This window comes from Pithys albifrons, chromosome 14 (genome assembly GCF_047495875.1).
Source record: "Pithys albifrons albifrons isolate INPA30051 chromosome 14, PitAlb_v1, whole genome shotgun sequence".
NCBI classification, from domain to species: Eukaryota; Metazoa; Chordata; class Aves; order Passeriformes; family Thamnophilidae; genus Pithys; species Pithys albifrons.
In genome coordinates, this window is record NC_092471.1 from 7,461,269 (window position 1) to 7,487,587 (window position 26,319).

The 26,319-nt window shown below is 43.3% G+C and overlaps 1 protein-coding gene across 1 annotated transcript; it reads right to left on the reverse strand.

The window, feature by feature from the left end:
- Positions 1–1,859: 1,859 nt before the first annotated feature.
- HPRT1 (hypoxanthine phosphoribosyltransferase 1) lies at positions 1,860–20,174 on the reverse strand. Its single transcript, XM_071569265.1, has 9 exons — positions 20,041–20,174; positions 17,918–18,024; positions 16,262–16,445; positions 12,242–12,307; positions 10,963–10,980; positions 7,699–7,781; positions 5,350–5,396; positions 3,413–3,489; positions 1,860–2,787 (listed from the first exon to the last, which is right to left on the reverse strand). Exons 1-9 carry the CDS (start codon positions 20,065–20,067, stop codon positions 2,740–2,742), a joined length of 657 nt encoding a protein of 218 aa, XP_071425366.1. The 5' UTR covers positions 20,068–20,174; the 3' UTR covers positions 1,860–2,739.
- Between the last annotated feature and the right edge of the window lie 6,145 nt (positions 20,175–26,319).

The window sequence follows — 26,319 nt, forward strand, 5'->3', positions numbered from 1 at the left end:
AAATGCCAGATGGCACAGGGAGAGATGGTATGGCAAAGCCTACAAATAGTCAAAATTAATTTTTCAGCATACATTTGTGATTCATAAAATGTAGCACTGTAATGAATTTCAAATACCACATAACAGTTCATCAAGATATTCCTCTGTGCTTTCTAATGCTTTAACATTGTATCCCGGGTTCATATAAAGTTGGCATTTAAGTTGCAAAGGTGTGACTAAACCCTCAGTCTTTTAACCAAAATGAATAAAAAGTAACAGTTATGTTTTCAGCTCTTTTCAAGTGAGGATTTATCTCCCTGTACTGCACACACAGGTGCCATGAAAGGCTCCCGCAGTTATAACTCTTCTAGCAAGGGTGAGGGAGTGGGTAACTTTTTCTCTGAATAATTTTCATAGAGAGCAACATCAGAGAAGCACCCGTGTGAAGGAAGAGAAAAAAAAACCAGTGCCTGTTCACCAGAACTTGATATGTTGGAACATCAGTAAGATTTTTTAAGTATTGACCTTTTCCATCAGACACAGGTGAGGTTTAGAAGGCAGAGCTGGGGTCCTCCAGCACCAACCCTGGGGTCAGTGTGGCTCAAGAGTATCTTCCCAAGTCCATACAGTTCCAACCCCTACCCCAAACAGACCAGGAAATTCCCCACTTCAGCTAAGTTTGAAAGATAAGCCCCTTGTTATGACTAACTCAACCTCCTCTCCCATTCCCAAATCACAGAATGTGAGTAACTTTCTTACCCATGATAGGAAAACATTTCAGGAGCAACTAATTAAATAGTTAAGTCCTAAAAATTATTGAACATCATCAATTCTCCTTGTTTTCATGTGTAAATACATACTTTTAAGCCACCTAGTATACTCTCTGGATGTCATGAAGTTATTTTAAAACATTGTGAAGTAGAAATTGTTAAGAAGATTGAAGAAAACACTGGTTTTTAAGATAAGACCTTAAGTTCAACCAGAACTAATGAAAACTTGAGCAGATATCACAGTTTTCAAGTGGGTTTATATTTTCTCATGTTTTGTTTCCTCTTCTTGGAGATGCATTGCATATTTTTTCAACAAGTCACAGGTTCTTGAAAAGGCAGATACACAAACATCGAGAAATACAATCAGACTTTGTAGTGCACTGAGATAAAAGCTCTTTGGAACATTAACCAGAGCATTGCAAAAGCACAGTATGATCACGATCAGTGTTCTAGTATTTGTTAAGGAGAACACTGATTTACAAATAGATCTCACACACAGTGGGGTCATTTGATTTGAACCACTGTATGAATTCATATTTTAGGTCTGTTATTACCTACTACACCTGAGCAGGCCATGGGTGGGCAACAGTTTGAAGTACTTGGAAAAGACTCAAACTTTAAAACCACAGAAAAATCTTTCAAAACAGAATCTTTCAAAAACTCCACTGTGTGTGAGCACTGAGCAGCATTAAACCCAAGGATATGGTGGGAGAATCCACATGCAGAGGTACAAGAACCAAAAAGCACAGCACGAATACAGGTGTGAGCTGGGCTGTCATGGTCAGAACTGAACAGCACGTGAACAGAAGTGTTAATGAAACAAACCAAAACGATTACTTACAAAATGGTTGCGGGAGTTTTTTTCACATGGATATATTTAATGAACATGGAACATCCACTCTTCATTTTTGCCAAGACAGAACAAAGAACAGTGCTCGAACCACTTTCTCTGAAATCTAGTTTGGTTAGACAATGTGCAACTGTTTCAGTATCTTCCCTCAGCACTTCATCATCTCTCTCACAGACAGGATTATGTTAACCAAAAGCACTACAGCAGTAATGAATGTCAAGTCTGCCTTCACTGTCACAAAGAGAAATATTACTGAGAAGGAAATTTCAAGAGCACTTTAATATATAGAATGAGCGGGATAGATGTGTGGGGCTTATTTTAAAGAGACAGCCTTTATTTAAAGTACTTTGCTTTGTAGATCTTGTAAAGTAAATATTACAATATTTTCTTTCACAAATATATTAAAATTGTTTAAATTTAAAAGGCAAATTCACAGACTGATGGATATTTTTAAAGAAAAAATCTAACAGAAATAGGCAGCTCAACTAAAACTAGATTTTAAACATTCTGTTTTGTCATTCCATCTTTAAAAAAAAAAAAAAAAAGACATTTTTTCACCCAGACTTCCTTTACAGCAATAAGGCAACTCCTGGAGATTTGAATGAGCTCCTTGGAGATTACAGATACTGTAACTGGCTGCTCCTCATGCTTTATAACACCCAAAGGTGCAACTATCCATTAATCACAATCACATCTGTGCATTCAAATATAAAACTTAAATTACAGATTTAAAAAATATTACTAATAGACTTCCCTATCATAAAATGCTTTACATTTACAGTACTTGAACTATTTCAGTTCTGGGTTGATGAGGTTTAAGCAATTTACCACTGCAAGAGTTAGACTCTGGAGCTCACAAACAGCACAACCCAACCAGGGGCAGCGATAGTTGGTAGAGTCATAGTGCAAATCAAAATAAGGAGTGCAGAATTGCACTAGTTGTTTACATTTCTAAAATATAAACGAACAAGACAAGCTCTTATATTGTACATGCAATAAATTATAGTAAGCATATGGCAATGGGGCTGGGGCATTCTACATGTGTAGCTGGTGTATCAGAGCCGAAGCCTGTGAAAGATAGGACTCAGTAAACAAAACATTTCAAAGCTCTGTTGTTGTCACAGCACTTGAACTCTGCTTTCATGCTTTGTACTTCTGCTTCCCTGTCTCGCTGATCACACAGATATGCTGGAACAAAATAAAATAAAAAGCTCCTGTTAGAAAAGTAACGTAAGAGACCAACCTTTGACATCAATAATGAGCCTCTGAAAACAATGCAGTGTGCTGCACACGTTTCCGTACCAAGGGATCTTGTGACGCTGTTTATGCAGAACAACTTCAGCCCTTTTTTGGTCCACAAATCTCAACACTGCCTTCTTTCTCCTCCCTCTAATTGTCCCACCCAATATCTGCTGAGCCTGGCAATACCCAGATGAAGAATTAATGACTTAGAATAAAAAGTGAGCCCTTCTTAACTTCTTCACAGCTCTCTTCTTTAACTCTTACATAACTAAGCAAACACACTAATTCATTGTAGGTATCTGGTAAGACAAGAAACTTCACCTGAACTTCACATTATTTCAAAGCTGACAGATGTGCAGCCCCCATTCTGCATGCAGCAAAATAAATTTCAGTTTCATAAGAGCTGCAAATGCTGTTCTGCTGCTCTAGGACTCGCCAGCACGTCACCAGTGGAGCAGATTGGAACATAAGGCATGATTTACAGAGGAGGGAGAGTGATGTGAGGAGATTTCCCTTCCTCCTCCTCCCTAGTTTTAAATGGAATAAAAAACATACGGGAAAAATTACTTACGTTCAAATCTCTGAAGTATTCATTGTAATCCAGGGCGTATCCCACAACAAATTTGTCTGGCACTTCAAATCCAACAACTGAAAAAGACCATAAGTCAACATGTGTTAGAAAAGAACTTCCTAGAGTTCACTGGAGCCTTTTACAGAAGCAGTCTGGAATTCCATAGATATGTCAGCATTGTAACTCATTTCATTTCTTCCGCTCAAGTACCCTCAGATTCATACTTGAGCTATTTAAAAATTTTAACTCACTTTCTTGATTTGTCAACGAAAGGAAATCAAATAGACATATTTATTGGTTCCTACACAGCTGCAGGCTGCTAATCTGCAAGAAATGAATGGAAGCTCTTAAATATATAGACAGAATATTATAAGAATGTAAAATTCCTTGAAAATTTCCTTTAACTTTGTAAATACATTAAAAAAGTGCCCATACTTCCTAGATGTTTGACACATAAGCAGTGAACTGGTGAGGACAGCACTAACCCCCCTTACAGCCCAGTTCAAGAGGCAGCACCTCTGGGAGCTGGACCTGCACCCCAGGCAGGACTGCAGCAAGGGTCACTGGCAGGTTTCAGAAACATAGGTTGGTTTGGGGTTTTTTTGTGTTTCCTTGTGATTTTTATCTCCCAGAGAAGCTGCCTAAAATGAGAACATCAGCTTTTCCACAGACTGTCTGAACAGCTCTAGCAGGACAGTTGATGGGTGGTCAGGCAGACTCAGTCCAACCTGCCCACACACACACTACAAAATGACCAAAACGAAATTATATAAAATATAAACCTTCCAAATGGCTTTCTCGCCACAGGCTAAAATGAAAGACTCTTGAGTCTTTCCCAAATTAAGGTGGCATTTAACACTTATTTGGCCTCACAAAAAGCGATAAAACAGAGGCCCAGCCATTGTTCTCTCTCCTTCAGAGCTCACGTGTCCTGCACTGTCCGGGTTGTCTGTGCACAGATGGCAAAACGAGTCATCTGCTGCAGGATGTTCCAAAGGCACCATTAGCCCAGCTAAGCCCATAATGAGATCCCAGCAATGAGGGGCATCCTTGACTGAGGGGAACACCTCAATGAAGCTTTAAGATATTGAAAACACTTCAGTCCCACAGTACTGTAAGGCCTTGGAAAGGAGAAGGAAGAGGATGTGATTCTGCTGCTAAATTCACTTTATTTCCATGGTGAAAGTACCTTGTCTGGACTAACAGGAACTCAGCCTCTGGAACAGGGATAAAACACACAGCCCTTCCCAAGGCAGAGGAGCTGCCACTCTCCTACCACAGTCTGCTGTGGATGCTATTCCTTCCTTAATGGTCTCAGGACAGACAGGAGAAGACAAGAAGGGAGTAATTCAGGTGCCCAGACATAACCAGACTTAACTTTTATCAGACCTGCTACCCAGTGTGGTTGTCCTGCATTCCTGGGGACATCCAAATGGCTTGAGGTGCTACGAGGCACCCAAGTCACCCCCAAAAGTCTCAAAAGCTGAATCCTACAGAATCTGCTGATCAAAGCATTTGACTACATGCAAGCTGGGAGATTTTGCACATGAGAAGGGTGTAACATAGAGCAAAATATCAAAGTTTGGTTTTCAATATATTAAAATGGTACAGAAAGTTAGGGAAAAAAAAATCTGACCAAATCCTGATGAACTCTGTCCAAATACATTCCAAACATTTAAATTCCCTAAATAAGAGCAAAATCTATCAAGAATCATAGAATTGATTGGTTGGAAAAGACCACCGAGATCATCAAGTCCAACCCTTGGTCCAACTCCAGTCCCTTTACCAGATCATGGCACTCAGTGCCACGGCCAATCTCAGTTTAAAAACCTCCAGGGTAAAAACTTATTTGGAACATCCATGGACTTTAACCAAAGGGAACACAATACACTAACATATTTTTTAAAATTAATAATGGTTGTCAAAAAGTCACTTACAGTCTGGCCGATATCCCACACTTCGAGGTGTTCTTTTCACCAACAAACTGTCAAATAAAAACAATGTAAAACTGAAACACGGAAAAGCAATGGATACAAATATGTGATACTGTTTTGATGATAGACAAGCTCAGTTAGGCCTAAATGTGCATAACTGACAGGATAACTACACATATTTTAAACTATTATTTTATTTGCAGGCACAGCTGATCATAATGACAAAATCACAACTTCCCAGAATCATGAATTATTTACAGCCTAAAGGATAACCAGCAGCTCTGCAAGGAAAAGGCTTGGAGACACTGACCTGGGTGCATTTTCACTGTGAAAAGTGACTTAATGGGGTATATGCACTAGGAACATCAGGTGCAATTTAGCTTATAGGTAAAAAGGTGACTTGGCCAAAAGTTCAGTTGCTTAAACACACCTCAATTGCAATTGTGCAACTTGTCCTGAACTGTTTTTCACTGTACTAATTACCCCCATAAAGAAAATGTTATTGGTTCTGACAATCAGAGGATGCAAACCTGCTCCACTTTTTCAGAATTAATAGAGGTATAAAAAGCAGGGAGATACAGAGTAGGGGGCACTGTAGTAGAGAGAAATGCCCTGCTGGCATAGTTTGATTCCCTCCTTATTCAGTTGAGCATTTCTGCCTTGGAAGACAATCCCAATGCCTGGATGGGACACAGAGCGGTTGGGAGGAAAGGAAAAGCTGGCTGGTGGTTGAATGTAAACACAGAGATCAGCATAACTGTGCATTGAGCACAGACCTCCTTCCTTCCTGGATCACCCCTGAGATGAGGATTCATTTGCCAGTCACAGCTTTGATTTTAGACAGTTACTGAAACTTCCAATTGGGAAACCTGACTTTTGAGAATTGGTGTAGGAATTGATCAGAGAAACTCCCAAATTATATTAGCATTAATTCACATCTCCCTGCTACAACTGCTTGATTATCTGAAAGAAATTTAAAAAAAAAAAAACACAAAAAACCCACCCCCCCTCAAAAAACAACAACCAAACAGAAAGTTCTAATAAGGAAGAAAAGAAATAGAGAGGCAAGTGACGTAACTAAGAATGTAGAACTATCCAGAATGATCACATTTACCTGCTCAGATCTTTGGTAGACCCAAATTACTGCAACAGGTTTAAATAACAGGCAACTGGTCTTCCCTCATCTATACATTTATGATTTACACTGCAGTGTTGTGACACTTCTCAGTGACAAATATTTATAATCTGGCCAGGGAGAAGTCCTCAACAACCTCACCTTCAGCAAGTCACCTCCAGATTATCAGCAAGAAGAGCTGCTCTCACACATCTAACAACTGCTCTGACACTGTTATGGCAACAGGAGTGATTAGATATTACACCCAGCTCTGCTTTATCTCTAATCCCCTGCAATCATTATGCTTTTATTGGAAAACACACAACCACAGCACAGCAGCACAACAGATGCAATTTAAAAAGAAGTAGGAGGAATGTTGATATAGGTTAATAATATAATGTTATCCTCAATATTTCTTGTTGGGTGCAAGTTATTTAATTATGAAATGTTTTGAAACTAATTGATTAAAGGTGTAACTAAGCAGAAAAGCCTGGAAGAGCATATGGCTGGGTGAGTCTCTCAGAATGACCTCTAAAGCTCAGCTGCACTATACCCTGTACACAAACATTAATATTGGTGGGCAAACTAATTCAATTCTGCTGGTTAAGAAGGCAAACTAAAAAAAGGTCTCCATTGCACAAGTGCACCACTGCAGTACAGTGAAGTTGCAGGTAGTGCCAGCAGAAACAAACATCTTTGGAGGGACACTGCATTCAGGTAAGTGACAACAACTTACTATTTTTATCCTCTTGTCTAGTAAAAGTCTACATTTATGAACCAAGTTTGTGTTGAAAACATCTCCATCAACCTGAGAGGGTATTTCTTTTAAGCCCAAAAGACTGAAATTCTTCTAGCTACTTCTAAACCTGGACTTCAGTGGTAAAACCCCACAAACTTTACCATAACATGATCAGGTAAGAGACATCCCAGGCACGCACAAGCCACTCCCTTCCGAAGCACTGGAACTCTTTCAAGCAATAAAACGGGGAAGAACAGTGTTTCCAACATCCTTAACAAATGTATCTTCTCATAACAAGCAAAAGGGCTTCTGCAGTTTAAATATGTACCAAACTTCAACAGGTTGCATCATATATGACTCCTGCAGAAATGTTCCCTCCTGTTTCCCTTCCATGGAAAAATGTATTCTACGTTTGTTTTTGTTCGTTGGTTTGGGGTTTTTTCACATTGTGTGTCATTCTTAAGGTGAAAACCACCACAAATAATCATAACAAATTTACCTGGCTACTTTCACCATCTTTGGATTGTACTGCTTAAGTAGAGACAGCAACGTTTTCATTGTTTTACCAGTATCAATTATATCCTGAAAATAAAAAACTCATGTAAGGCAGAATATTAAATACATCACAGTAGCATTTTCAAGTTTCTAGCACAGAAATTGCTCATCCACAGCAGCATGAAAAGATGGCAAAGTACTGCTCATAAAAATGCTTGTGAGCCAAATACAGGTGACATGTCACCCGTGCTCTGCTTACACAACGGTTAAAGGTTCAAACACAGGAAGGTGGTGTGGGGAGAAGCCCCCTCAGAGAATTTCTCTCACCATACCAACACAAAAGGTTTAGGTTTGGAGTCCCAGGAGTGAGGACAAAAGATAGCTGATGGCTTTCAGATTCAAGCTTAATGGTGGGTGGAGGTGAGAAAACAGAACCCCAGCACCTGGGGGTGGGAAGTTGTTTTTCTTTCTTTGTTCCCTGTATGCTGGTTTGATTTTTTGTTTTTTTTTTCTTTGGGCAGCTGCAGAAAAGGAGCCACAGCTTGCTGGTGAGCTCTCTTTTTCTGGCTCTGCTCTTTGCTTTCCCCCCTCCATCTCTGGGCACCCTGAGCTTCGGAGAGAGAGAGAGAAGAAAGGAGAGACACAGCTGCTTCAGGACACTGCAGACCTTTTTTTCCCCCTCTTCCTGGGGATCAATTCGGACTGCAAGGAGATTCCTGAGAACTATCACCATTTCCTCCACTCCCAGCTTTATTCCTTCTTCGTTTGGGACAAAGGACAAAGAGAGACTTCATGTGAGTGCTCCCCGCTCGTCTCTGCCTCGCTGAAAAAAAGACTGAGAATTCATCTCGCAGCCAGCCGAGGTGGGACACTGACACTGTCCATAGATACAACTGCTCCAGGAGGAATATACCGGTTTGGGGGGTGTTCTCTTTTGTTTTTTACCTTTGGTGCTGGGGGAGTAGTTTGCTCTGGTCTGTTTACAGTTATATCTGTATTTACATATATATGTATATATATAGTAGTCAAGAACAGTTATCCTTCTTATATCCATTTTCTAATTAAAGTTCCTTTTCTTAAATTTAATAAAGAGTGATGTGATTATTGTGGAGGAATCCTCTCCTCTGCTTTTGGTAAACATTTTGGTTTTTCCCTCAAACTAAGACAACAACCATGCTGAGTAAAGTGATCACACGCATTAACAGGAGTTCTTAATTGTGGGTAACCATGGCTTTGACAGCAGTTGCTGAACCAGCAGTTACTGCCATGACCTTCTTGGCTCCTCCTGGAGATTTTGTGGCTTGTGCTCCTTGTAGCCACGAGACAATGTTTAATTGGAGTAAGGCAAGAGTAATGCTAGTCCTGCTGTTGAGCTCAGTTACATACAGATGTATTCAACAGAAAGAAAAGTAAGAAGGGAAAACAGGCAGAACAACCCATTACTGCAATTGAAGGAATGTAATGGGCATTACAGATTCAAGAAATAGCTGGGAAAAGTGCACTGGGAATATCGGGTGCAGTTCTAAGTCTAAAACACACTAAAATAAATTTTAGTCACACACTGTTTTAATCATATTCACTGCACATATAAACAGAAAAAAAAATACAGCTGACAACAGAGGTTGTAAGCCAAGCCATACAACTAAGGTGACAGAAATGGATTCCTCATTTGGACTGAAACAATCACAGGATCTTAAGAGGGACAGTCCTTACCCTGGCCTGAAATCAAGTCTATTTGAAGTGAAGGAGGCAGATAGCACAAAAGTAGCAATATCCTGATTTCAGCTTATTTCCCCATGACTCCCAGTTGAAGTAAAAATCAAACAACAGAGTATCCATCAGCAATACCATTTACACTTAATGCTTTTAATTATGGCTGTAAACTCAAGAGAACCTAAAGACATATATGCATATAGATAAAAATGAAAAATGGTAAATAAACCAGAAGTAGCTATTTCCAAGCTCTAGGGGAAAACCAGGATGTATTACTGATTTTGTGTTGTATAATCAGCTGTTCTTTGGAGGTGAAACTCCATTTTGTATAGATTTTTTTGGCATTAAAGGGATGCAGTATAGAAAACCCATGTGCTCTGGTGCACAAGACATTAAACCTACAATGAATGTGTATTTGTATTGCTTGACAGTTCAAACGGGGAAAAAGTGTTCATAGTTGACAGCATATAAGACCAGTCAGTGGATAGATGGTTCACTGAACAAATGATAAACTAACCTAATTTGGGGCTTACATTCATCTGAAATGGAGCAGATACATAATTAAACACACTTGCCTGTCTGAAGCAAAATATATTTCAAAGGGCACCACTGGTCATACAATGCCTACTGGATACATAGTATTTTGGTAGGAGTTTTGGAACTGAATGTTCTTCCTGAGGAATAATATAACCTTCTCTAATTAGGAAAATAATACATAAACCCCACATTCTATGAAAGGAAACATCCTTCCCTTTGGCTGCTGAATCAGTTGCCATAGATATTTCTGTCCTTACAAACATGCCATTTCCATTATTTGGAGACATAAGACATTATCAGATTGCACATCCACTTTTCCTGCCTACTGCTGCTGCTTCCCTATCCTGAAATTGTCAGTTGTACTCAAGGGAAGTGATACTTGCTGAACATGAGCAATGCTGGTCATCATGGAAGAGGTAAGAAAGCAAGAATTAAGCAACAGTACCCACGAGGCAATCAGACTGTACCTGGTACCACCCAGAGAACCACGACAAGAGAGAGGAATGGGAATTTAACAACTGCAAAACACTCATTAAGAATTAGTGTTCTCAGTGTCAATATTCTCTAAATAAATTACACACAGGGACACTGGGCTTAGATCTGTTCTCCACATATTTTAGGATAAAAGGTCTTTCTAACTCTGTGGTTCAGTTTCCTACCTTGCTGTGATAACCCCAGAACAATAATGAGCTTAGTATCACTTTGCCCAGGGTACTTTGTAAAAGAAAAAAAAAAAGGGGAAAAAATACAACTTTTAGAATTGACGAAATCCCAGAAAACTGAAAGCAAATGAAAACAATTTCAGACGGTTATTTTCCTTGTTAAAAATAGCAGTTGAATGCAACTTGAGAATTCAAAACATGACTTAGTTCAAATTCAGAGACCAGTTGGAAAATTCACACCTGGAATCAGAAGCTGGAAGACACGAAGCCAGAAAACAGTTTTTTGCCTAAGAACAACTATTAGAACTCTTTTAGCAGTGACACATTAGAACTTCAGAGTGAATTATAGTACTTACTTCTACGATCAAAACATTCTGGTAGGAAGAAAAAGGAAAAAAAAGGGAAAATCCATTAATATCTAGACAACACACAATTTCTTATTAATGTCTATAACTTATTAATTTTCAGTGCAGTTAAATATTTGTACCACCATTTATGTTTGTTCACACACATAACAGCAAATTCTTTGTAGTTAACATTTGTGATGCTCTAATAACAATTAGCCGAGATTCTCAACAGCTCACACTGAGTACAAAGTTGTCTTTAAATTATTCAGACTTCGAAAATTCCAGATATATGCAAAAGAGCTCAAAAAAGTCTACACAATTCATATTCTTCTAAAGCAAAGAGTTTCCTACTGCACAGACACACACAATTCTGTCATACCTACACCCTTTGAAATGAACTGAGACATACACATCTTAAAGATCACGTGTGTAAAGAGAAGGGGAAAGTGCTGTGTTCCCACAGAGCAGGAGGCAGTGATGGTTTAACCCCGGGTACCTGGTTCAGTATCTTCATGGAATGGCTGAGGAACAGCAGATTCCCAATTTACACTCTCCCATTGCCTTCTCTTGTCACTGCCTGTCACAGGAACCTTCGTTCCCTACCTGGGCTGCACACGCCCCACATGTGAACGGACACGTGTCCACATATGAACTGACACGTGTCCACATATGGACTGACACGTGTCCACATATGGACTGACACGTGTCCACATATGGACTGACACGTCTCCACATATGGACTGACACGTGTCCACATGTGAACTGACACGTGTCCCACATGTGAACTGACACGTGTCCACACGTGAACTGACACGTGTCCCACATGTGAATTGACATGTGTCCCACATATGAACTGACACGTGTCCAACATATGGACAGACACATGTCCACATATGAATTCCCACCACTACTTCCTTGGAACACCAATATAGCAAATAAATAATACCAACCTCTTTTAAAGGCAGTTTGTAGAAAACAGCCCCCACAAGGTTATTTTTCTCAGGCATTGCAGAAAAAAAAGTCTAAGACTTTGCTGATACCAAAGACAGTGAATAGAAGATTTTTTAAGTTCAGACTAAACTGATGGCTTTGATGGGGCTTATCCACTCTCAGAGTACATAGTGTGTGTGTGTGTGTGTGTGTGTGTGGTGAATATTTAAAGGAAACATTTCCATTTTTAAACTCTAATCTTCACATACTAAAAGAGCAGCCTTAAAATCATGCAGGTGTGTGGGTTCTTCAGTGGGTTTGTTTGTTTGCTTGCTTTTAAACACACACAGAGTCATACCTTTCCAGTCAAGGTTGAGAGGTCATCTCCCCCAATGACTTTGATATCTCCAGTTGACTGATCATTCTAAGAAAGAGGAAGGCAAGCATTACCAGAATAAAACTGATTTCTTTTCTTGCAGTAAAGGTCAGTATTGCAAAGTACATAACCAGTGAATGTTAATGCTTTCAGAAACACCAACAGCATCTCTTTATCAGCTAAGAAATTACAAGTGATCAACTTCAAAGATGGTATTTCAGATTAAAGACTGTTTGACAAGGGAGTTGCATCAAAGCAGGCACCACCTCTCATTTGTGACCACTATACAGACATGTGTATCTAAAAAGCTGGGATGTGCTATACATTCCCCACAGATATGGAAACAGGACACAGAGCAGTTTGGTTTCCAAGCTGCCTGCTGCCACACAGCTGCAATTTACATTTCAAACTTTAACGCCTTGGAAAGCCTTACTCTGAATAAGAATAGGCAATCATAAGAAGAATAGCCAGCAAACAAGGAACAGATTACTATTTAAAACTGTAAGCTACAAAAATAACCAGAAAAGCTTATGCTTGCCTAGTTTACAATAAATAATGGTAACAGATCAAATTACTTCTTATAGCAATGGAACAGCAACCCAGGTACACCATCACTACAACACTGCCTTTTGCTCCAGTAAAACTGAACTGTGATAAAAACATAAATGAACTGTTATACAGGAAAGTTAAAAACAGCAGCTAGAAGTGCTTCATAATCTCTGCAGTTTATTAAAGTCACTGAGCTGACTTTAAACCTTGACACAGTTTCAGAAGTCCTGTTAGGTGCCATATGCAGGTGCTGATTCCTGAGCAATGAAAGGGCAAAAAAACACTTAAAAGATTTCTGACACTGGTTGTAACCAGATTTCAACTGGCAAGAACTTTGTTTAATAATTAAACAATGATTTAATTATCTTCAGGAGCCTTATTTCCCAGGTCAGTACTGGTAAGACTTTAATGCTTCGTGGTTTAACACATAAGAGTTTTACTGCTTAGATCTGTTTTCACTGCCTCCCTGTTGTCACTGCTGGAAAACAATAACGCTTTACAGGATCATAACTCCTGGCTCAAGTGACTCCAGGACCACCTTTTAAAAAGGCATTTTAAGTTCCTTACAGCATCTGCTGTAAGGCTTGGTTAGCAGAGACCTTTCAGAACACTGCTGTGACCAGCCCAACTGGAGTTAACCACCTACTCCACTGAAAATCCCTATTTTCCCCAGTGACAGCACAACACATCCACTGTCTTTTGGCTGCCCTTCATAACTATATAAGCAACATTTGCATGTTTAAATTCAGTAGACTGGTGAAAAGCCATTCTTCTTGTAACACAAACAGAATGAACTGTTTGTCAAGAATACAGAGAGCTGGAACTGTTCATAAACACTATCTTTCCATTTCTGAACAGCTTGCCAGATCATTAAAATTCATCTGTAAGGACTCAGGAAACTGGAGTTATGAGCAAAGTTTAATCACAGCTTGATCATGTCAGTATTCTTAGGGAATTATTTTTGGGTGCACAACAGTATGAACTTTGCATTGCAACACAAAAAAACCCCATATGCTTGTAAATATTAAATGATGGGTTTGAAACAAGAATAGAACCTCAATTACATCAATTACAGAACCATTACAAAGGTTCAGCTGCTTCATTTATACGATCAGGGTATTTTTAACATCTTTTATCCAGTCTGTAAAGGCAGGCAGGATGATCTGGTAATCACATCCAGGCGCAGTGACAAGAGAGTTGAAAGCTCCACTTTCAACTGTCCATTACAGTTTGTGGTACCTTTCCCATCACTAAACACAGATCCCTCCATGTAGTAAAGCACAGGTCAAAACTACAAAGCAGATTTAACATTCCAACACTGTTCTTGATGGAACACCCAGTTAAGCTGTTACATGTCCATGTTAGGACATTCTTATCCAGTTTAAGAACCCAAGTTTGGATATTAAGAACCATCTAAGAGCTTGTAAATACTGTAGTGGAGGCATCAGGTAACAAAAGCTCCTCACTCATCCAGAACAAGAAAACATTCTTTAATAGAATTGGCTGACAAAACCAAAAACCCCAAAGCCAACACCTCAAGGAAAATATTCTGCCTAGGCAGCTTTCTGTCTGACTTTCTCTGCTTTTCTCTTCATCTACTTGTTTTTACTACAAAAAGAGGCTTTTAATTTCCATAAAATTTACTTTGCTGTTCACTCCCCTATTAATATCAAGGCACGGCAGTTCTGGGGGAAATAAACAAAAGCAGCTATAGCAAAGAAATAAACTAAAACACACCCCACACACCAGTAAAAAGGCAGCCTTGCTTTTTTAAGAAAGGCTTTCTTTTTCAGGTGTTTCAAACCATTTCTCCAGTATTTTTTTTCAAGTTAGAAAGTAGAGAGTGTGAAAGGATGTAGTCTGTATATTGTTTTTTTAAACAAGCTAAGAAAGCTCTTGGAAGTGTTCCTTTGAGAAAGCAGAAGATACACACAACTGCCTGTCCCAGGGTTACCAATAAAGGTGATGGGAGCCATAATTTCCTATTCCTTAACCTGTTATTCTGTAACAGAGTGGCTTTTACAAGCAGAACACATGGGCATGTGGGGGCTTAGCAGTTCAGTGGACTGGCAGCAGGAGCCTCCTCCTTTGGGAGGAACAGAAGGAAAGGGCTCAAACTGCTCTCTCTTACTGATTTTAACAGTTCATAAGCCCAGAGTGCCTCGTGAGATACAACCAAAGGCTGGCAGAAACCAGCCTTGCCTCCTCATTAAAGCAGATAACTAAATTACTGCCTCATGTTCTGCCAACACCTCTGTGGTGTCCAGGTAACCCCTGGCAGGCAGCTTTGAGTGCCTCGGGCAGCCAGGGCTGCTTGTCCTGCACAGATGGGACCAAAGCCCCACTCAGCTCTGGGCTCTGCTGAGACACCTTCATGGATCCCTCCACAGGAACCAGGGATTTGTGAAGTTCTGCAACAGCCCAAACTAAGCCTGCAAATAACTCCATCTCCAGTTCCACAATTTAGTGCAACAAAGCATGAGGCTGAGTTTGCAATTCAGCAAATTTTTCTGCTTTCTCACTTGGTCTACAACTGCAACAAGTAACCCAGAGTGGTGACTTCAATGCCAAGTGACTGATACAGAACTGAAAGCATAACCTTGTGAAACAATGTATTGAAACACTCTAAACAGAAACCAAAAAAGTCATTATTTGTATGCTACAGGTGGTCTTGGCGAACAAATAAATTCCTAAAATCCCCAAACATGAGACTCAGCTGTCAGTAACTCAAATCACACAGTGCTGACACACCTGCTTATTCCTCTGACCTGAGTAACATAACCTTGTGCTTCCTTCTATAAAACTTAAAATGTCACAGAATGTTCAATTTCCCTATAAAGTTCTTGTGTTCAGAATGAAAAGACTTTCCCAAAACATGTAAACCCAAGGCAACTCAACCCAAGATGTCTAATCTTGAAAAGGTGGTACAACACTCAGGGGCCACTAATCACAGTTCTAAGGTTATGTATCTATTTCCTCAAGGCAAGACAGAACCAATTTGGTTCACTGTGTGGTTGAACCAAACACAAGATGAGATAGGGAACTTGGGTATTACCAGTTTTGCAGCTTTCAAATCATCCTGTTCAACAGTGATGTCTTGGCCACACAAAAATTCCTAGAATTAAATTTTTGTAATCATAGTTGCAGCAGAATTCTCTGTATTATTCCTGAGTCACAGCTTTAGAGAAAGGGTAGAGGGCTGACAAGTAAAGGACATGTAAAGGGTCTCTCTGCTCTGCATAAGGATTTTACCAGGCCAAGGAGATACCAAGGTCTAAAAGAAAATACATTATCTAATAAGGTAGAGAAAAAGTAAATTAGCTTGTGACTCTTAGTACCATAATTATTTGTTTAATATTAGCACATTCTGGAAGTAACAATATTAAACCACCTCTGTTAATAATTAGTAGCCAAACTTAGATAAAAATTGCCCAGTACCACAGAGATACTTACACAATAACTCTTCAACCTAATGAAGTCCACAGTCATGGGGATTGATTTGTCACTGTTTCTGTTCAGGGCTTTGATGTAGTCTAATAAATCAGCAAAAAATTTATAGCCACCCTTGAGTACACAGAGTGCCACAATGTGGTGTCCTCCCATGCCCTTCATAATTTCTCGTGCCAGTCTCTCCGTCCTAAACAAAACCAAGGCAGAGTGAGCTGTCAAAACATTTCTTTTGTTCCCCATGGCAGCAAACACAAGCATCAAACTTGGAACAGCAAACTGTGAACAGCAGCAAACACAAGCACATCAAACTTGGACACATATTTGCTCAGAAATATTTGCCTACCCCTTCAGTCACTTTTACACTTACTGGTCAACAGAGTTTTGCTCTTCAAGGTTAACCCAACAGCACTGCTGCCAAATGGCCTTGTTTTCATACGTCACACTCAGCCAAAGCAAATTTAACACCCTGAAACTGTTTCACTGTCAGATATGGGACACAAAGGTGTGTTTTCTCCTTCCAAAGGCAGGTTCAGCTTCCATGCAAAGAGCAACTAACACAGCCGAAAGGGCAACACCCCTGACTAAATGAGGAGCAATAAACTTTCAATTTGTAAACAGAAGAGTTTATTTGCCAAGTCAGAATGCCAGAAACTTGTCCTGAATGCAGAATACAGTACCAACAACGCAGAGCAAGAGAACACTGCACCGTTTTTCTGCCATCACTGTTTCTAAATTTGTCTTGCAATTTATTTTAGAAAGCATAGTCTGCATTTATTGTGTGCCAGCTGACAGCAGGTTTCTCAGACAAAGCCAATCATTTTAACACTTTACATCAATTCCTTAGTGACAGGTACTTTGTCCAGTTTTTTGCTCTATATGGACTGCCAGTACAAAGTTTTTAAAACATTTAAAAATTAACTTTTTTTCACAGGGATGTTCACTGTATCTAGCCAAACAGGACCATGCAAACTCTAGGTGCATTCCTAGTCACAGGAGCTCCTGGAAGATCCATCCAGCACCACTTATAAATGGCTTAAATTCACCAAATTTGTTGTTCATTCTCTTACAGGGAATTAGCAACTATCAAACACAAAACAAAAATGCCTCACAGGTTTATGCACTAATTTCTGATCACGCAAGATAAAACTTCCACAGCACATCAAAGATTTCAGCAACCACAGAAGCAACAGATTTATATTTGCAGAGGATAATGCCTTTCCTAGAAGGTAGGAGAAAGTTGGATGTTATTTATCTACCACATGAACACGAGAAATTCTAAGACGATGTGATTAATAATTTACTTTTATTAATATCTTATGGAAATTCAAGAGACCATAATTGTTTTCAAACCAAACTGGTATAACAAAATGTCTTCTTATTATGTTTTAAGAAGGTAAAACATCAAAGACATACCGGAAAGAGTCACAGGTTGGTACCTACCACAAAATTTCACTTGAGAATTATGACCAATTTTCAAACAATAGCATGACTGCAAATGTACAGACTCTTAGAAGCCAAAAAGAGTAACTTAGCAGTTCTATGTCCTAGTCTCTAATTAAATGTAATCTATTTAGGCAATCACCAGGCAGCAAAATTATCACTGGAAAATTGTTTATTCCTGTGTCATGGAATCAGTGCACTGTCTGGAGTCAAACAAACCTGTCCATGATGAGTCCATGAGGAATATAGACTTTCTCCAAATCATCTGCATAATGTTTAGGTATGCAGAACAAGTCCAGGTCATAACCTTGTTCGTCATCGCCAATCTGAAAAGGAAATAAGGTGAGATTTCTACAGAGCCTTATAGAAAGTGAGAAACTGCACGTCCTTTGCACTATTCAGTAAAAACTTCCAAACCCACCATGCTCCTCAGAACCACCTTACTTTGCCTCTCAGCATCAGTCACACTGAACATCCAGCAGTTCACAAGGGATACCTGAATTACCACAAGTTGTAATGCAATGCCCAAGTCCCACAACATTCTGCTCCACTGGCAGGCAGGAAAGTGAAGGTTCTTCACCTCAAGCTCTATATTCCACTAAAAAAAATTATCAAGGAGCTTTCTGACCCCTCTGATTTTCCTGGTGTAATGCAAAACCTGCACTTGCAATTAAGCAAGCAGAGGTTCTAACATGGACACCTTCCAAATCTCCACAACACCGACCACAACAAAACACACCAGCCGGTGTTCAGGACAAGACAAGACAAGACAGCTACGTGAGCATGGCAAGTTGTGCTGCTGAGAAGAAAGTCCTCTCTGACCACCATCTCCAAAACAGGGAGGGTCAAGGTCTTTCAGAATCTGAAACTAAAGCCTTCAGCAACCTGTTCCACATGGATAAACTCCCTGCATGAAACTGTCTGCAATATTGGTAAGTGCATGTTAATTAGACAAGGGATTAGCATATGTATGCAATGACACCAAACACTGCTGAGGTTCAGGGCACATTTGTCGCATCAAGCAGAGCCTTCCCTGAACCTTAACTCGGCTGCAGCTTGAAAATGACAATGTGTTTTTTTAATTACTTCACTCTCTGCTTATGTAGCCAAACACTACTATGGGAAGAATTTCAGAGGGAAAACAGAAGCTTATTACTTACAGCTCACCAGGGCAGGCATTTTAAGTATCCATCTTGTTACTGCTGCCCTTGCAGGGCTCAATCTTCCTTCAGTGCCTGTGCAAACACTTACCTGGCCAGTGATCAGCAAACTGTTCACATGGGGGTTTTGTTGGGTAACCCCTAATGAGTATTCACCTGGGCAATTTCACTAGTATTTCAAGTTCCCATCCGAAACTGACCCTGTGTGAGCTACACACACACACAGCTCGGACATCGAGTCCCTGCTCTGGGTCCCTGCTGTCCACAGCAGGCTGCTATTTTAAGAAAAAAGGCAGCTCCCTCCCAAAGCTCGTGGTGTTTCCCTGTGGTTCAGCGTGAGTACCAAACCTTCCTTTCTGCATCTGGCAGGGAACGGGCCCTTTCTACAGGTTTTATCAGAGTTTTTTTATGGACTGCAGAGATTTGCCGCAACCCCGCGGCCGGCACAGCTCTCGGCCATCAGACACAGCACGCACTTCATCAGCACTGGCACTGGCTTTAAAAGATTAATAAAAATGAGCATGTAAGCGCCTTAGCAGATGCGGCAGTAACGCAAAAACATGAAGAACATCCCCCGGATGCCGCTGCTCCGGTACAGCCGCGGCCACGCACGTGGGGCAATCCCGGGGAACAGCAACAGGAATAGGAAGTTGTGCCGCGCCGGGGGAAGTTCGGCCACCTTCGCTCCGGAGGCGCCAGCGCCGGCTGTGCCCGCCGGCCTCGGGCTGCGGGGATCCATCCCGGGGGGACCGCACACCGAGGGGACTGCATCCCGAGGGGGTCGCATCGCGAGGGGATCCCACCCCGAGGGGACCGTATCCCGATGGGATCCCGCCCCGATGGGATCCCACCCTGAGAGGATCGCACCCCGCGGGGATCGCATCCCGTGGGATCCCACCGAGTGGACGGGCCCGGCCGGGGCAGCGAGCGCAGGGACGGGCCCGGCTCCGGGAGGCCGGGGCTGCCCTCAAGGTGACTCCGCGGGGCGGCGGCGCTGAGGGACGCGACGCGACACACGACACGCTACGACAGTACAGGACACACGACACACGGCACGGCACCCCCGCGGTCCCTCAGAGATCACGGCGTTCCGTGGGGCACGGAGAACAACCCCCTCCACCTCCCTGGGCCAGCGGCGTACCCTAACCCTAACCCCGGCACGGCCCGTCCCGCCGCACTCACCACGATGCAGGGGCTGGGGGTCGCCATGGAGCGGCCGCTGCGGGCGGCTCGGAGCGGCTCAGGCGGCGGCGGGGCCGGGCAGGGAGCGGGAGGCACCGCAGCGGCACCGGCACCGCCCCCGCGCCCGCAGCGCCCCGCCCGCAACATGGCGGTGCGGCCCGCCCTGCCCGGGGGGAACAGGGGGGACCACGGCGGACAGGGGGGCTCAACGCGGCCCGGGGCGGACAGGGGGGCATCACGGCGGACAAGGGGGTGGGTGACAGGGGGGCTCACCGCGGCCCGGGGGTGACAGGGGGGCAATCACGGCGGACAGGGGTGTGACGGGGGACTCACCGCGACCCCGGGACGGACAGGGGGCCCTCACCGCGGCCCCGGGGGTGACGGGGGGCTCACCGCGGCTGGGCCCGGCCCGGCGGGTGCGGGTGTCCCCTGCGCTCAGTGTCCTCAATGTCCCACATCCCCTCTCCAGGGGCTTCAAGAGTTGGCCCTCCCGCTCCACACCACCAGGCTGGGGTGGGTGGTCCCCGTCCTCTCAGGACGCCATGGAAGGGTGACAACAGTGTCCAGGTCTGGGCCCCTCAGTTCGGGAAGGACATTGAGGCACTGGGATGGGTCCAGAGAAGGGCCATGGAGCTGGGGAAGAGTCTGGAGAGTAAGGGCCATGAGGAGCGGCTGAGTGTGTTTAATTTGGAGAAGAGGAGGCTCAGTGGGGACCTTCTGGATCTCTGCAATTCCCTGCCAGGAGGCTGGAGCCAGGTGGGGTCGGGCTCTGCCCCTGGGCACCAGCGATAGGACAGGGGGACTTAGGTTGGACATCAGGAGGAATTTCTTCATAGAAAGAGTGATCAGACATCAGAACAGGCTGCCCAGGGAGGTGGCAGAGCCACCCCTGGAGGTGTTTAAGGAAGGACAGGACATGGCACTAGTGCTGTGGTTTAGCTGAACGGTGGTGCTCAGTCATGGATTGGGCTTGATGATCTCAGAGGTCTTTTCCAGCCTAATTGGTTCTATGACTCCCATGTTCATGGGGAACAGGGCAGGTAACTGCTGTCATTCCAGAACCAAGGACAGGGATGTGCATCCCTCGGGTGTTCTGTCCCTGGAGGGGCTCCACAGACAGACCCCCCATGCCCAGCAGGAACACTTTTCCACCCAGGCTCCCCTCTGTCACCAGGGAAGGCCTCCCCTCCACTGCAGCTTTATGCTTTATGAAGGAGGAAAGGAACAGGAATGTTTGCATGGCTCTGTGTCTTCCTGTGAATCCTGGGGTTTGGTAGGGCCTCTTTTTCCCCAGGCAGAGGAAATCCAGCCCCCAGCAGAGGCAGCTGAGGCCATCAGAGCAAGGCACTGGTGGGTTCTGGGGTGTCGGGGCACTGCCAGCTCTCAGGGCCCCAGGCAGGGCAGGGCACACTGACAAGCTGGCAGTGCCGTGTGGGGATGGTTGTGATAACCAAATCTTGTGCTCCAGACCTCCAGCTGATCTTTTGCCAGGGTCGAATATATAGAACTAATGTATTGTGGGATTTTTCTCCTCTGCTCCCCTTTGCAGCATTAGTGTGGTCACAGCACATGGCTGTGACATGGTACAGATGCCACTCCACATCTGACAGAGCAGGGAACTGATTCAGGAGTGCCCCTCAGTTGGTGAGGGCTGTGCCTTCTCACCAGGCAAAGACAGTGACAGGTGCCACTTTCCCATGCACAACAGGAAGGGATCCCCTGCATCCTTGTCACCTCCCTGCACCAAGTGGATAGAAGATGCATTTGTTGTAAGATAAGGCTGAACTGTGCCTGCAGCTGCTGTCCATATCTGTAATTGTCTAAATGAAAAATTTGATCCTGAGGTAAAATAGTAAGAAAGCATGGAAAGGCCTGGATAACTTTAGCGGTCTGAAATGGGAGAAAGAGAAATAAAGTGTTGACTTTTCCTGTAGGTCTGTAGTAAGGACAATGCAACAGTGCAAATGGAAATTAGTGGTTTCTTACACTCTGTATCAGCTGAAGGCTTTCCCCTTCTTGCTCTGAGGGGTGAAAATCAACTTTTATATTATGCTGCATAAAATCTTACTGCCAAGAAAAGGATAATGATTCTTAAAAAATAAATTTATTTATAAAGAGCTGCAGCAATCAATAAATACCTAGTATTATTGCTGTCAGCTCAGAAAACACGATGGAATCAATTTAAGTGTTCCTTTGTATGAAACAACCAATTAAAGTGAATTTTAACTAAGGAAATGGGCATGATCCCTCGTGAATGCTGCATTGTTGCAGTGAGGTGTTCAGCTCCAGTCTGGGCTAGTTAACTCTGCAGTGGGAGGAAGGAGCCTTTAAAAAACACACCCTGCAGCTCAGGGATATCAGGAATATGTCATAGCTGGACTATTTCCAGAAGGCCATGAAGAACAGCAGCTGCCCTGTCAAGTCCAGGGAGAGCCTGACATTAGTGAGCAGTGGGCAGTATCTATCGAGAGACTGCAACCACAGAAGTGTTTCAGGATCCAATTTTACTTTAGTTACTGAAAACATTTCTTGTTAATGACTGACATCAATGTCTGCCATTAAAAGTAGCATCCAACAGCACGTTTCTGATGGCATGGAGGAGCTGTTGGCTTGACTTCTGTGTGATTTCTTCCCAGCAGACAAAACCATTAGTCCTGTTTTGCCCTTCTGGGTGAGCAATTTCTTTGTTCCTCCTGCCAAACAGCACATTCCTGGATCCAAAGCATTCCTGGTCCTGCTGGCACCCCGTTATGGAGGGAAAAACAGATTTACAAAAGCAGAAATATTTGCTGATATTACAGGAAGTTGGTTAGCTGAGATAAGCACCAGTTTAGTAGATGACCAGTTTTGTTCTTGCTGGTTATGGAGCCACTGAGGGTTGCAGAGCAGGGTGAGGGGTTTCAGAGGCATCCGGGAGCTGCACATTTTCTGGCTAGATGATGCCTAAGGTGGGAAAGACAATGTTCTGATGTCTCTGGTATGCACAGTATTTTACAAGACAAAATGATTTCATAAATGTGTTTTGTGTCTGAGTAGATTCTTCATTTCATAATTATTTTGTCCTTGCCAGCCAGGCATATCTCAGTGCTCAGGCCCAGTGAACCATGGCCTGTGTGAGCACCAGTTGTAAATAACTTTGTTAACAGACTTTTAAAAACGTTTTTTGGTAACCACATGCCCCCAGTGGTGGGATACCTGGAGATACTAACTGAGTGTTCATTCTTTGGAAGCACCTGACATCGTGTGCTCTGGGTCAGCACTTCAGCCCAGTGCCCATTCACCAATCCCCCTCTTCCCCCCATTTTTCCCTCCCAGCTTTGCCATTGTTGCTGGGTGAGTCAGAGGGAATTAGCAGAATTTATCTCCTAAAAAAGCAAAGAGCACAACAAATTTTCAGAAGATTAACCACTGAGACCAGCAGGACTCCCTTGTGACCAGAAATGTGTCTGTGCAAACAGAATGGGGGGAAATGGAGAATTCCAGGCATATTAACCCAGTCCTGAGATGAGTACCACCCCTTTTAGTCATGAGGAAAACCAAGAAGGAATATCTCATTAGATTATATATAGAGCACTCACCAAATTTGGAATTTAGCACACAATCATCCTGTCTACTTCATGGCTACAAAGAAATCTCTCCACTCTGACTAGTAATTTAAATAGCCTATAATTATTTTTCTAGCCAAATGTTTCAAATGGGAGAGGAAGCCAGATGGAATGAGGAAGCCAAACGGGAGAGGAAGCCAAAACATCACTTAAAAAGAGACCCACCCTTCCAAAGAAATAGGGAATAGATGATGTTTGTTGCAAAATACCTTTTAAAATAATGTTATTCCTGTTCTCTGTCTTGTTGACTCTTGTAGAAATTTGTCATCACAGTGACTGACAGTCTCCATTAATTCTGGAAAATGGTACCTACTTGTTTCAAGACTAGGATTTCCTGGATAATAAGGGATTACCAAGATTTCTCTTTCTCTCCTTGCTCAGCTAATAAATGACAATTTACTTACCAAAATTAAAATAAGCAAAACCTCTGTACCAATGTACTCTTCTGTAGAGAACATCTTTTTTCACTAAAAAGGTTTTCACACTCCAGGATGGGGTTGGAGGAATTACAGACATTTTGCTCTTTATTCAGTAGTGCAAGGAACAGTCACTGACACAAGAATTACACAATTACTACAAAACACTCAGTCATGGCTTATCACAAAATCTCAAACATCCTGAGAAACACCGGCCTGGATTGCTGCAGACCACACTGCACTTCGGGGCTGGTATTTATGACCTTTATCAGCTCTGGCTTGCAAACATCCGTTCAGAGTTATCCCAACGGTCCTGGCTCAGCACGACCAGACACGGGACAGTGCCTGTCACAACAGTGTGGCAAGGCTGGCACTTGGCACTCAGCACCCACAGACACACCAGGGTCCTGTCCCACCTGGTGCCAGGCTGCTGCCAAGGGCCAGCTTGCCCAGGGGCCTGCAGAAACTTAAGGTTTATCTGGAAGTGGCAGAAAACAAGCAAAGGCAGATCCAGTGCTGCCAGACCTGAAGCACAACCTGTGCCATGGGGCCTCATGCCTGTGGAGGCACACAAGACTTGGAGTAGCCAAGCTCCACAGCATGTGGGGTGCCCACCTTCCTCCCAACAGCTCTGAGGTCTGAGCTTGCTCCTCTTCCTGCTCAGCAGGGAACTTGTTTCCTGGGCACAGGAGAGCTCTGAGAAATGCCTTGGATAGAGAGAAAGGCACACCTGAAACCCAGAGACCCACCCCAAGGTCATTGTGTTTGTTTGTTGAGGCCTGAGTAACTACCAGGAAGGTATTTTGTTTTGTTCAAAATGGCTGTTTTTCCAAGCTCAGCTGGACTCACTGAACAGTGCAGCCTGATGGAGTTGCTGACTGAGTTGGTAACAGAGGGTTCTTTTCACAAGACCACAGTTCAGTCCTGCTGCAGAACAGCCTCAGAACTGCTGCACCAACCCTCTGCTGTGTGTGCACCACACCTGCTGCCACACGAGGGGAACACCAGCATTATCAGACACTGCCACATGGCCCTGCAAACCCAGCATGAGGACACGGTAAAGCCCAGGCTGACCTCCTTTCACCCCTCCCACACCTCCACTGACTGCACGCACAGTGCTCCTGACCCTGAAGGAGTCACCTGAGGCCCCCAGCAATCCCTTGGAAGAGCAAAAGCAGAACAAAGAGCAGGGCCAAGACAGTTACAACAGATTCCTTCCTTCCCTGTGCAGCAAGGAATAGTGAGAGGTAGATTGTCTCCATGCCAGTAACATGGAAACCTCTTCTGCTCCCCTCATTCAGCAGCATTTGCATCAACAAGATACCTGAGTGACCCAAAAGCTTCTGTGACACATTCCAGCACAAACCCTACCAGAATGAATGTGACTGATGGCAGCCACATTATCCTGATGGCTTACTCAAAATAAATGGTCTCTGGAAGAACAGGAGCAGACAGATTTCCACACTGCAATATCCACATGCAGCAAACTCCCAGGGCTACAGGTGTGAAAGGACTTTGGGCACATGAGCTGTGCATGGGAAGTGCTCTTGCTAAAGTCCAGCAGCTTGTTTTAGCCAACATCTTAGCACAGCCTCAATTTTTTCAGTCACTGCTTAGATGGATGCTGATAGAAACCAAGGGAACGCTGCAGCAGGACTTCAGCTCAGGATATCTGCACTGAAGTTCATTTGTATGTGCCTTCCAGTAAGCCCCGAGGGAAGGCTGGACGACTCCAAATGCAGATGGTTGGTGCTGGCAGGTCTTCCCCTTAGGGAAGGGGGATTGAGGGAGAGATGTGGGGTTCCATACCTTGCTCAGTTGCTTTCTGAGGAATGAACAGGTTAATCTGCTTTCACCAGGCACTCAAGTGCAGGAGCTGCCTGAAATGTCTGTACGGCTACACACAGGTGACCCAGACACGAAGATTATTAGAAAAAATAATAATGTGAAGCCTGTTGACACCAGGACAAAGGGACCAACAGGTATGAGAACAGAAACCAGAGAGAAGGCAGGAGACAGTAGCAAGGCTGTTTCAGCAACAGGGAGAGGAAGGAGGAGGACCAGCAGGAGCCCACAGCCAGCAGCCTGATCAGATAACTCCTGATGGAGCAGGCAGCGGGTCCAGCTGGCACTGCCTCAATGCAGACTAAGCATCAGGTGTCAGAGCTCACATGCCAGGGCCCTGCCTGCCATCCAGATCCTGGCAGCCATTCAAGTATCTCAGAAATCTTCTCTGGGCAGATTACAAGGGAAGCAGA

What these genes read in the sequence shown, in the direction of transcription:
- HPRT1 (XM_071569265.1), bottom strand. Translation starts at nt 20,067, where the DNA reads ATGGCGACCCCCAGCCCCTGCATCGTG. An exon ending in TTAGGTTGAAGAGTTATTGT is followed by an intron (nt 12,308 to 16,261) that starts GTAAGTATCTCT and finishes CCTCTTTCTTAG; the next exon opens with AATGATCAGTCAACTGGAGA. An exon ending in AAGATGGTGAAAGTAGCCAG is followed by an intron (nt 5,397 to 7,698) that starts GTAAATTTGTTA and finishes TTTATTTGACAG; the next exon opens with TTTGTTGGTGAAAAGAACAC.